The 12,791-nt window shown below is 39.5% G+C and overlaps 1 protein-coding gene across 5 annotated transcripts in view; it reads left to right on the forward strand.

Annotated features, from left to right (window-relative positions):
- PXYLP1 (2-phosphoxylose phosphatase 1) overlaps positions 1-12,791 on the forward strand; it is a 70,421-nt gene that overhangs the window by 26,715 nt on the left and 30,915 nt on the right. For 3 of the 5 annotated variants that reach the window (XM_068691735.1, XM_068691736.1, XM_068691733.1), the window contains exon 2: positions 5,580-5,711. The exons of 1 other annotated variant lie outside the window; for it this stretch is intronic. In XM_068691735.1, the coding sequence (XP_068547836.1) occupies positions 5,633-5,711 (79 nt within the window). In that variant the 5' untranslated portion in view covers positions 5,580-5,632. Of the gene's footprint in view, positions 1-2,990; positions 3,141-5,579; positions 5,712-12,791 lie in introns of those variants that run through there. One more of the 5 variants, XM_068691734.1, reaches the window with a different exon arrangement.

Here is a 12,791-nt window from a genome sequence, read left to right on the forward strand (position 1 = left end):
TGCTTGAAGTGATGGAGTTTTTCAGTGGACCACCTGTATCTTGGTTCTATAGCAAAGGGAAGGCTTTGAAACTGACGCAGATTTACTTACACAGTGAAAATAATGAGTTCTGTATAGAGGGACAAAACTTATTAGAGTAAGAGCTCTGTTTGATCCTTTCGCTTTAATGAAGTGAGAGCTTGTGTTGGCTGCTCTGACAGACTGGGCAGTGCCGCTGTGCCTTTTTCAATAGCTTTTGAGAATCTCACGACCAGATGTGTCAGCAGGAGAATTTTAGAACTGAATAGTTAAGGAAGACACTTGGAATAGGAGAAAAGAGAACTTTAGATGTAGATATTTTAATTTTCTAAATACCAGAAAATGTTAAACTTGAGTAACTGAAACAGTAGCTAAAATGTTAAGCAGCTCAAAAACAAAATCTTGAAAACATTTCATAGGTAACAATTACTCTGTACATATTAAAATGTAGCTGTGTTCAATACACTCCTTTCTGTTTTGGAGTAGTACATGTTGCTTTTTTATCCTGTCTTTCCTTCTCTTTTATTTTCTATTAGGGCTCGGCAGGCTGCTGACCTGTTTGTACTCTCCGCAAATTCTGTGTTTTCTGCGGTTGCTTACTTCCAGTTTGAGTCATGAGGTGGGCTAACATGAGTAACATTACCAAGCAGGTTTTACTTAATTTTATTAATGATGACAAATGATGCAACCAATTTCTCATAAATGCTTTTAAAAACTTGAATACCTGTTTTGTTGTTGTTGTTTTTTCCTGGTAGGAAATGAAGGATTATGATTAACAATATTGCAGGTGCTAGCTTTGTTCCTTCATGATGCTGTGCAAAATGCAATGTCAGTGGTGCAGGAATAGTAAGTCCAGTTTAAATTGCTGAAGTTACAGTTAACTACAGGGATTTTGTGAGGGTTTCCTCAATGTGACCATTACAAGCACGAAAAGCTAAGCAGGTTGTGCTGACCTCAGCATTGGTTCTGCTGAGTGTCCTGTTCCTTCTCTCCTCTATTGCTTTTCCTAGATATTTGTAGCAGTGGTGGATTTGGTCATAACCACAAGATACCAGCCACTATTTTTCATTTTTCCAGGACAAAATGAAAAACCAAAAGCAACAGCAACAGAAAATAGTCCTCTGAATCACCAAAGAAAAGGTTTGGCTTGTGCCGCTTGCTTACTCAGATATTTTTTGCAGCTTCTTATTTAAGAGCATGAAGTTCTTCAGCTGTCTGAATGAACCAGAAATCCAATGTTCAGGCAATTAGTAGATGACAAATATACTGCCTGGTAGTCAGCTGCCAAATGACTGGGGAATAATTGATGGAACATCGCTCATTAACGTGAAAATAAAGGCAGCAGTCTTCATTATAATTGTGTCTGGAGCTGTCACCTTCATTTTGGATTCCTTCAAAACAGGGCTTGTGTTGGAAAATAAACTGCAGATGTAGAAGAAAGATAAAAGATACATTAAAAAACAATTACAATATAAAAAACTCTCAAGTTGATTGTAGTCTTCTGCAGTATAGAGGCATCATACTATTAAGTGGGTCCCTGTGTTCTTCCATGAGATTTTTCTGTAGCTATCTATGAATGTTACTCCAAATCAACTTTATGTCTGTAGGCTTTTTGCTTTCCCTGGTAGGCTGTGTAAGTGTGCAACAAAATACACTTGTATCTGTCTTCAGTGTATAGTTAGGTTCAGACTTAGTGACTCCAGAAAAGGAAGACAGCATTATTTCTCTTCGCTGTTTCATTGCGACCACTTTTGTTTGCGTGTATTTCAGTGGTGTGTCATTTTGATGTGCCATATCACATAAATAAAGTGATTCTATTGGGGCAGGCTTTGATGAGTGCTATTGATTATTTATGGAGACATGCTATTTTAATCAAATCAATTTTTTAAGCTGTCATGGTGATTCAGTGTAATAATGTGCTTGCACTTCATGCCATGTAGTAGGTTTGCGTTCTAGATGGATACAGATAATTTAGAGGACATAACAGTATCAGTACATTGGTATGGGAGTTCAGGAGCAGTGGTTTAGTGTCACATCAGACTTCACATGAGCTTTGAAAGCATTGATCTTGTAAGTGTTTTCAGAGCCTGACCGAAAATAATCAAAAGAGAGAGCTTGGCTAATTAACCCTGAAAAAAAAAGTCTCTCTGCTTTGCAGCCAAGGTGGTGCCGGGGCGGGAGTTTGCATGTGGAGCACCACGGGGCAGCGCCCTGCTGGTACCAAGCTGAGTGGGATGGGTACGGCAGCTGCTGGACTGGGGAGCTGCAGGTTAGTCGATGCCTGGCCTTTAATTGAAAGGCTGTTTTTGTCCCTGTTTGAGCGTGCAGCAGCTAGAGCCTTACATTAGAACAGGTTTGGCATAGTCTTGTGAAAGTAGGTAAGGGTTGAGGGTGCTCTAAACGCTGTGAGTCATCCTGGTGTGCTGTGGTAAGCTGAGACTTTTGGAATAAGTTGAAAAGGAAAAAAAGTCCTGCAGGTAGGTAGGTTTACTGAAAAAGGGGCCTCAGAAGTAGCAATTATCTGCCTTTAGTTATAGGGTGTTTTCTGAACAACTACTCTTCAGAATATCCAGGCTGCTTATGTATGTCATGCTTACAGTTAGCATTGTCTAAATAAGCTCTGGCTTCTGTAGGGCTTCTTTATCCAGACCTGCATTCTCTCTTGAGCAGAAGATCCTCGCCAGAGGTGGATATAAATCAGTGCTTTCCTGGCATGTTGCAGAAGCCACTGCCAGGGTTGTCCTCCAGGTGCAGAGCTCTGCCAGTTGCAGCAGCGTGGTGCAGCCACCCCTGAAAGCAGCAGCTGCTTGCTTAGCTCTGCCAAAAGAGCCACGGCCCGTAGCTGGGAGCAGGAACGTGGAGCTGTCAGATGCTGATAAAACTGACCTTTGAGTACCAAGAGCTCACAAGGGGACATGGCGAGACCAGGGCACGACCTGCACTCTGGCCTGTGTGCAGAGTAAATAGATCAATGTTTTCCAAATGTCATGTTTGCAGCAGATGCTCTGCAACACATGAGCCTCTGGTTATGTGGTAGTATGTTCTGTGAAGAGCCAAAATGTGGTCTGCTGTGTGGCTTCTTTTGTGATCAGTCTGCGTAGGAAAAGAGGTTTTTTGGGGAGGTAAGACTGGTTCTTTTTTTCTCCCCTTCAGGCTTTGTTTATTTATTTATTTATTTTATCTTATCTTCCCTCTTATGATATGCTTCCAAATGCTCCCATCGCTGGGTGCAATGCCTGCTGTGCTGTCTTCACTCTTAGCATTTGCTGTCCTGTTTTACCTGGGAGCTCCTCGGGTGCCAGCATTGAGGAGCAGAGGCTTCAGGTCTCAGCCTTCTGTACGCTCACCTTATTCCTGGCAGTTTGATGTTACAAGTGACAGCTGATGACAAGTTGTATTGACAGGCTCTTATTTAACAGTCACTCAACAGCAACTGTTCCTTCTCCTAATGAATTGTAACACAGCATCTTCTAACTTAGCAGGCCAAATATGTTTAAAAGGAAAATCTTTCTACCTTGTTAATAATATCTTAACTATTGCATTATTATATAATTATAATAATAATTATATTATTGCAATATAATGCAAAAGATTGCATTTTAATGCAGTTTTTAATTGCATTAAAACTAAATGTTTTGAAACTTCTGATCTTGTGACTAGATTGAAAACTAATTAAACACTTCAACTGTTTTGGCAATTAGAGGTGTTACCCCTTTTCCTCCTGATTTGTTATCTTCCCCTTTTATGGAAGTTCTGTTTGTGCAGTGGCTGTGTTCCTGTGCGTGGACTGTGCACAAGAGCCCTTGTTCATGAGAGCTTTTTCATGTTTTACCTTCTCCTCCTGTCTAAGTCTAATTTTGCCTTTTCCCGTGGTTCCCCTTCTGTTCTCCCATCTGTTTGTTTTAACTGCTTCATTCTCTCCTAGTGTTTTGTATTCACCAAGCCCCTTATACCTTCCACCCTTCACAGCTTTGTTTAGTTTCAGTGGCTTCGTGCAGTTTAGATTCAGCATACCTTTCACTGAGATGTTCCCCGATGAGCTATGATTTAGTGAAACTGACACTGCTAAAGTCATTCCTTCTGTCTCTTTTTTGACTTTTTTTTTTTCTTTTATTACGGCTTGCACATGCCAACTATGGCGCTCTTGGCATTTTGGAAAAATACTGTAATAGATCTGGTTTCTTACTTCTCATCTCAGAACCTCCAGTTCTTTCAGTTTTTCCAGTTTCCAAAAGCTGTGAAGATAGTTCTCCAAGTAAAATGAGACAGAGACCTCAATCCAGCAAAATGTACATGTCTGTAACATTTCACCGCTATTGCCACTTCTTTCATTTCTGAAAGATCACTGCTTACACTCTGGGTCCTATTGCTTAATACTAAGGTAATAATAATTGCTTAATACTAAGGTATTGCTTTGGCTCAATGCATAGATCAATAATTCTTCTTAGGACTAACCACAATAGATAAAACAAGAAATTCAGTGATTCATGAGACATTTTCAAATACTAATGAGAAAAATCTTTGGAGTAAAGTAAAAAGTTATTTTTTATCAACTGATTTGGATGTGCTGTCATAAACAACTCAATTCAAAGGACCACAGAATCTCAGATTTCATGAACATGCTGTCAGTATTAGGAAAAGGCATCTTTCGCACAAAAGAGCGTCTCACCTTCCTTTTTTTTTTTTCCTTCCCTTAAGACAAAGAGGAAGGGGAGAACCCCAACACCCCCCTCTTCCTTATCTGGGACCATTTTCCAATGGAAAATGCGTGCATGTCAAAATAGAGCACCCCAGCAAATTCTGTGCGCTTTACATATTTGGGTATTTTCAGGAGAGAGTGTTTTATTTTGTTTGTTTTAACATTTGCAACAAGTTAGTTGAGTTTTGAAGTGTGACTAAATATCTATTGATATGAAATATATTATTCTGATCTTCATCAAAACAGCTATTTAAAAATATTCCAGAATTACTGAAGGTGTTATTCCTAAATTGATATACTTTTCTATTCTCTGTGTAGTGCTACTGGCATTTTTTTCTTGTTTTTTATTCTATTAAATAAGAATTGTGAACTTTGTAAAAGGGCTGCCAGTTAGAGAACCTATTTTTTAACCTTTATTTAAAAGGGAGAAGGGATGTAACTTTTTAATGTTATGTTTTTTTGTATGTTTTGTTTTCCCTTGCAATAATTTAACAAAACTTCTCTTGACAGCCCTCAGGTAGAAATGTTCTTGTTGTGAATTGCTTTGTTTAGGGGTAAGAGGCTTCTGTTAATTGTTGCCGATGTTCTGATATGAGCATTAACTCTGTGTTAGCAAGAGAAAAGAATCTGATGGGAAAAGGCAGAGTTTTATTTACTTGGAAGTTTTGCATTGTGGAAATGTAATCTCATAACTGGGTCAAGACAACTTCTTGATGCTGTTGTTTGCAGTTTGAATCAGCTCGTGTTTGCCTCTAAGAAGTAAATTGATGCAGTCAAAAGGATATTTGAATTTGCTTTGATTTAGCCGATACTCCCACATCTGAAGTATATTTGCCAATGTTTTGTTGTTTGTTGTTTGCAGAAATTGTTGACACGTGAAGATGAAACCATGAAGAGAAAGCAGAACGAATAATAATGCTTTTCCGAAACCGTTTTCTGTTCTTGCTGGCTTTGGCAGCCTTACTTGCCTTTTTGAGCCTCAGTCTACAGTTCTGTAAGTGTGTCCTCCTTGTCTTGTCTGCATCTCTCTATGGATATGTTTTAAAAAGTAGCCATGCTTACATGTCACTCAAGCATTTTTTGTGTATTTAAATACTTGTTTTCAAAAATAGGAAAGCAAATGTAAGAGTTAAAACAGTTTTGTGTGCCATGTAGGGATCCATATAATCTAGAATCTTTTCAAATAAGGCTATTTCAGAAATTCTTAGTTCTGTAGTGCAATTAAGTAATTGAAAGTGTCTTAGTCCTCCCATGAAATAAAACCAAACACATTTGGGTAAAACTTGCTGCAATTTATATTTTATATTGCATCAGCCTAGACAGGATTGAGAAAACTGCTGTGAAAGATGTTGGAACTTCTCCTTATTTGTGCCCTTGCATTAGGAAACTTTTAACAGTTGAATTGGCTTATCCGTAGGTTTATTTAAGAAAAGATAAATCACGGTCTCTGCTTCACATGAATTAATCATAGATCAATCCAGAGGATGGTCATTTGCTGATAAGAGGGCTGGGGCACGTCTCCTATGGAGAGGCTGAGGGAGTTGGGCTTGTTTGGCCTGGAGGAGAGAAGGCTCTGGGGAGATCTTACAGCGGCCTTCCCATACCTAAAGGGGGCTGAAGAGAAAAAAGAGAGCTGGGGAGGGAGTGCGGTGATAGTACAAGGGGGAATCGCTTTAAACTAAAAGAGGGTAGCTTTAGATTAGATGCTGGGAGGAAATTCTTCCCTCAGAGGGTGGTGAGGCCCTGGCCCAGGCTGCCCCATCCCTGGCAGTGCTGAGGCCAGGCTGGATGGGGCTGGGGGCAGCCTGGGCTGGGGGGATGGCCCTGCCCAGGGCAGGGGGTTGGAACAAGATGATCTCATAGAATCATAGAATATCCTGAGTTGGAAGGGACCCTTAAGGATCATCAAGTCCAACTCTTGACACCGCACAGGTCTACCCAAAAGTTCAGACCATGTGACTAAGCGCACAGTCCAATCTCTTCTTAAATTCAGTCAGGCTCGGTGCAGTGACCACTTCCCTAGGGAGCCTGTTCCAGTGTGCAACCACCCTTCTAATCCAGACCATTTTATGGCTTAATTATCTGATTTTAATGTAAGAATATTTTAAAGCTCTGTGAGCCTTCTACCGATCTATATATAGATGTATATATTTTTTCAGTTTGCATAGAGTGAGTAATTTCCTGGCTTGTGGCTAAAAAAAAAAATAGAGATTAGTTATGATTTAGTTTCTTCTGTGTATATTGAACAGTTTCTTTTTCTTTCTTCCTATTTAAATAATAAAAAAGGAACAAAACAACAACAACAAAGAAAACTTTGATTTTGTTACTATCTTTTTTTTGTCTTTAAACTCGTTTGCATGTAGTACAGAAACCTGTGGCTCCAAATGGCTTTTTCAGCCTCCTGTGAGTACATGCCTTTGGGTCTGCGTGTAGCTTGTTTTGCTGCAATCAATTTAGGCTCTTTATTGCTAAAGCCTGATATTGTATGCTTGATAAGAATTGTGTGTAGAGCTAAGGTCTTGGAGGAACTTTAGCTGAAATATGAAACTGACTTTTTCACCAAAATGAGCTTTATTTAGAGAAGGTAGGTATACAGGAGAGTAAATTACTTTTTATCGAAAGAGCAAGTTAATTTTCCAATTAATTTGGAGATAACATTTGTGCAAGAGGGATTCCAGGAGCTAAAGAAGTTTGAGGAGTGCTTTAAAAAGCACTTAAGCTACAGCAAGCAGCCATTGCAAAGCTTAGAGCCAGTACCAAAATGCATATAGAAATTTTTACAGAATGAGAGCTGCAGTGCAGGCCAGCAGGGACCAGGTAGTTTAAGTAGCCTAATATTTTAACTCCTGCCAGCTTCAGCTTGTAGAGACGTTAATTTAAGCTTGTCACAAAGGCCATCTCCAAAGCCAAGGCAAAATTCTCTTCTATTACAACCACCAACAAAATTGTTCAGATTCTGTGAGTTCATCATGATCTGCTTTCAAATAAATTATAGCTGTAAATTTTTATATTCCTCTAATTTATTATTCCTAAATAATATATAAATATAAATAAATACAAATAAATTATTCCTAAATAGTACTAAACTGAAGAGATACTTGATTCTGAACTAGAGCTTTTGATGAAACAGAAATGCAAATATGTAAGGAAATACTTGTAATACATTGTCAGTGCAAGCATGGTTTCAGTTCTGCCTCACAGCAGAAGTCGGTATGACTGATACCAGTATGTAAAACTGATGCTTTGATAAAAGTGACCCAAGTACTAGAACATAACCCATGTGCTGACTCAACAAAGCAGTAATCACTACCTGAGAAATTTCAGAACGTTGTTAAGAAAACTTACTGCTGCTTTAAATTCAAACTATTTGTTGTGTCACTACATACTTAGTAGATCTGTATTTACTATTTTTCTTCTTCTTAGCTATTGTGAGGTCCTTCCTATTGAACATCTTCCCTTGCACTGAATCTGTTACCCTAAGATAACACATATTTCAGAGGTTTGTTGATTCTCACTGTTACGCAGTGTGATAGTAATGTAGTCTTGTTTAATGTAGAAAGTTATTTTCTGAAAGCAATGCGTTTATTTTCTTTTTCATCAGACTGTAGAATTGAGTTTCCAAATTCTGATCCCTTCCAAGCTTCCTGATGCAAATTTTGGTGATGTTGCTTCGTAATTTGAGTCAGATCAAGGAATGAAAATGAATCATCATAGAATGGCTATGATATGTGTGTATAATATGTAGATATGTATATGTAATATACATGTCATTTTCATATGCATATAATATGAAAATAAGAGTTCATACATCTAGACTTTGGAAAATGCCCCACCCATGGATGATGGGAGCTGTCTCTTGAAGCATTTGGTGTGGGAACGAATGTTCTAGGCTGTTGTGATTCTCTGTTAGCAAGCAGCACACAGGTTTGACGAAGAGGGCTGGTTGTCTTAAAACATGCTACTGCTTTCCTAAGAAGAGAGTGTTGGAAGTGTTTCTTCTTCCACATCCTAACTTTATTTAGAAAAGTGAAACAGTAACATAAATGCATGATTGCATAAGTGGGACATATCTTTCTTTTTTTTTTTTTTTAAACCTTCTGCTGTAGGGCAGAGCCTAGCTCCTGTATAAGCATGATACCTTTTCCTTCTTGTCCATACCTAGAACTGAAGCAATTTGAAGCCAGACCTGTGATTTGTGGCTGATTCCGCACTGAAGCAAGCAGGGAATGCCCAAGTTCAGAGGGTTTTCTGTAGGTTCTCACTCAGTGTCACACACAGAGCATGCGGGGATGGCTGACAAGATTACTATCTTCTTGAGCTGAAAGGGTTCAGGCATTGCTTGTGGCACTTGGCAGCCCAGTACTTCAGGTCAGGTGAAAATTGATGCTGGTTTACTTTAATAGACTGTGTTGCAGAAGGTCTGGAGCTGCTTCATAAGCAGTGATTTCTGCAGCCATGATGAAGTGGAGATGATGGGTGTCATACGTGTCAAGAGTCTTAATGCAAGTCCATCCGTCCTTGTAAGAGCAAGTCCCAAGGCAGTTGTTTCAGGGCTAATGGTTGTCACATCTGAAGTTTATATAGAAGGAAGACAAACAGCAGGGAAAACAACTGATACTGGACATCAGAGCCTTCAATACTGGTAGGCTGGGGCAGACCCAGGTCACTTTGCTTGCTGTTTCCATGTTTGTTTCTAGACCCTTTCTTTTGTACAGTGGTTTCTGAGTTCTGGTCTAAGCTAATCTTCTTTCCTGTGGTTTTCCCATGGTTGGTGCTCTATGCAGTTAGAGCATACTCTCTACTGGTGCTTAACTTACAGGGGAGACCATTGAGAAAGCTTCCTCCAAATCTGTTTTGAGAGTAGCCAACAGTTCTGAGTGCTGTCGGTGTTTTGCCCCTGTAATAGTTGCAGTGGATTGACACGAACCAGTTGTCAGTGCCCCCTATTACCAGAGGAGAAGCTGTCCTCTGCTTTGTGTCTGGGATACGGTGGTACCAGTGGTGTGGAAGGCAGCTCTGTGGAGCAGGCAGCTCACGTTTGTCAAACATGTGCTGGGTTGGCTTGTTGGATCGAATGCCATTCCATCGGGTGCTGGAATATTGCACTCCTAATGTCCTGGTGGCACAACTAAAAACTTACTGGTTTTGCATTGTCAGAAAAAACTGCAGAATGGAGAAATGACCTGTCCTAGATAGTGGACTGTCCTTTTTGTCTCTCTAAATTGTGGTTGTAATTACGTTGACCAACACTGGGTATTTTATTTCCATACAGTTTGAATGCAAGTTGTGAAACTTTGTGCTTTTTTTTCCTCTAGAGGAGAAGGTTGCAGTGATTTAGGTCTTCATTCCTACTTTGTGCTTGGTAAAACGACAAGAGCAGTGCAGAGACTGTAAATGCAGTGTCTGGGGGGGTTCCTACAGTACCGAAACAGGATGGAAGCTCAGCTAGATTCGAGTTTGATGTCAGGGTTGTGTCAGTCAGGCTGTGGTCATGCAGCCTCACAGGGGGAAAGGCATCTATTAGGACTCTGTCAACATCAATTATGTTGGTTAGAGCTCAGATCAGCACAGGAACAGGACATTATCTTTCTTTTTTCACCCCTTAAGATTGGTGTAGTACATAAGGACCCAATTACAGGGCATGCACAAACCTTACAGTAAATTAAAACATCTGTGACTGACTGCAGCAGCCTGAAGGTGGATCTCTACAGAATTTTTCAATGAGTTGCATATATTCGAAATTACCTTGAATAAACCAAACTAAAAGGAAATTTATAAGTGAGCTGTTACGGTGCAGTATGTGATCTCTGTAAAGTTGACTTGACAATTACTATGGATTTTTATTTTTTAGTCAAATGCTTGTAAATATACTTTTTAATAAAGCAAATGTATTGAAAGAAAAACAAAAGGACTAAAACTACACTGGGAAAGCATCTCTTTCTACTAGCTCTTCACCCTTGTGGTGGCCATAAATTATAAACTTTCCTTTAAGCCTGCTGCAGACGTTTGTGACGTTGTTAAGGCTCTGGCTCTCAGGCAGATCCTGCATATGTGGATTCTCTACTTGAAGCTTGTTTCCCTCAATACCATGATACTTTGGCCAGTCTCAGGCCTGTCTTTCTATAGAAAAAAAATTTGGTATTTGCCACTGCTTTCTAAAATGTCAGCTGCTAACCTGGTTAGCTCTTACATAAAGCACGGGGAGCCTCGTTTGTTTAAGGGCTCAATCTGCCTTGATGGTCTCGGCTTGAGTGCTGGTGTTTTCAGCCCATCTGGATGTGACTTTTATTTTTTCCAATAAATTTTATTTCACTGTACTTCCTGTTGCCTGGTTTTGCACTGGAGATTTTGATTGTATATATGAGTTATATGAAACAGAAGACAGGATTCTCCACCACGAAAGGTAGTGAATTTTTTTTATTGGCCTGGGTGCTACGGGCATCTCGTATTTTCTGAGGACCGGTGAAGAGCACCATATGCAATCCCATCAGGCTGTTGCCTGTAGGAGATCGCTGTGCTGCTGCACAGCCCCTTTTGGAAGCCTGTTTGCTTTAATAATCCCAACCCTTCTGGCGTGACTGCTGCTGTGTGCATGCCTGCTTTGTGGTCAGATACATCTGTGCAAGAGTCAGGTGGAAGCAGCTGGAGTTTAGCTCAGCATCTCTGCTCGCTCCAGCTCCTGCTGCAGAGAAGCTGTGGTGTGGTGGGTGCTCAGCAGGTTTAAAAAGGGGGGACCCAGCAGGGACTTGAGGATGGGAATAGATGTGGAAACTGATGGGCGTCGTGTCCCTGTTGAGCCTTTCCGCTGGCAGAGCAGGGTGTGCTTCCTCAGCTCAGGAAGCTGGAGCTGTGTTGCAATTTGGGCCTATTTTAAGTAGATAATGTGTTCAATGTAAGAAAAGTGTCACATTCTTCTTATTTATTACAGTGAACCATATCTAACAAATTACAACGTAGGAAGTCTTGAAGCAGACAACTTGTTTTTGTCATGTGCTGCCAGCATACTGAATTAAAAGGAGACCAGTATCTCCCTTCCTGAATTTTGCCTTCAAGCTCAGAAGCATGACAGACTTTCCACTAATAAGACTGGTGGTTTTTTTGAAGTACTAATTTATATTTAAGATTTAAGGGAAAAACAATGCACAAATGATATATCCAAGGCTGTGTACGTTTTAGTAGTGGATGAAGAAATCTACTCATAAACATGTTTTTTTTTTTGTTGTTGTTGTTAAAGATAGTTTTTATGTTGTAACTGGAGATTTAAATGAAGTGTAGTTGCTTTTTTGGTGATACTTAAAAAGCTCTGTAATGTGTTGTTTGGGAATCAGGGTGCATGTTTGCATTTTGCAGTAGATCTCATTTGGAGGGGGATCAGAACGATCCTGTGGGACAGTCTGATTTTTCTCCCACAAAAACAGAAAAATCATTTTAAAATACCTGCTTTAAGTATAGGTGAGGTTAAGTTGCTTCAGATGGGATTTGACCAGTAGAAATTACTTGGCAGGCCTTGGAACTTCATAAATCTTAATTAAATGTATGTTTTGGCTCCATCCATGGCAGTTAGTTGAGCAGTATGTACACAGATTAATAGGAGCCATTAGAGTGTTTGGTTGAAGGCTCCTGTAAATAAAGCCCAAACTCCACAAGAACTAACTGCAAGTCAATAGTTAGGCTTCTACAAAACCTTACTACGGTAATGGGTTAAATTCTACAGGGAAGGAAATAAGACTAGAAAATAATAAAACCATCTAACATCTTTTTTTCTCAAAATCCAACTTGAATCATGGTTCCAATATCTGCAAGAAAGTTTAGAAGTGTTGAAATTTGTTAAATATTTTAATAATTAGTAAACATTGCATTTTTTTTTTAATTTTACTATGAAATTAAGGAAGTTTAAGGACAGTCTCAAAAGTATGTTCCTGTGCTCAATTATTTGAATTTCACATGAATGATAAAACAGCGAAGGAAAATGAACTTTAATAATAGGAGGGGAATAAGTTTATTCTTAAGTGAAATGGGCTCTTTTTTTTTTTTTTAAATTGGTGTTGTGCCAGTGTAAATGCTGCAAGCTCTG

This window comes from Anas acuta, chromosome 9, assembly GCF_963932015.1.
Source record: "Anas acuta chromosome 9, bAnaAcu1.1, whole genome shotgun sequence".
NCBI lineage: Eukaryota > Metazoa > Chordata > Aves > Anseriformes > Anatidae > Anas > Anas acuta.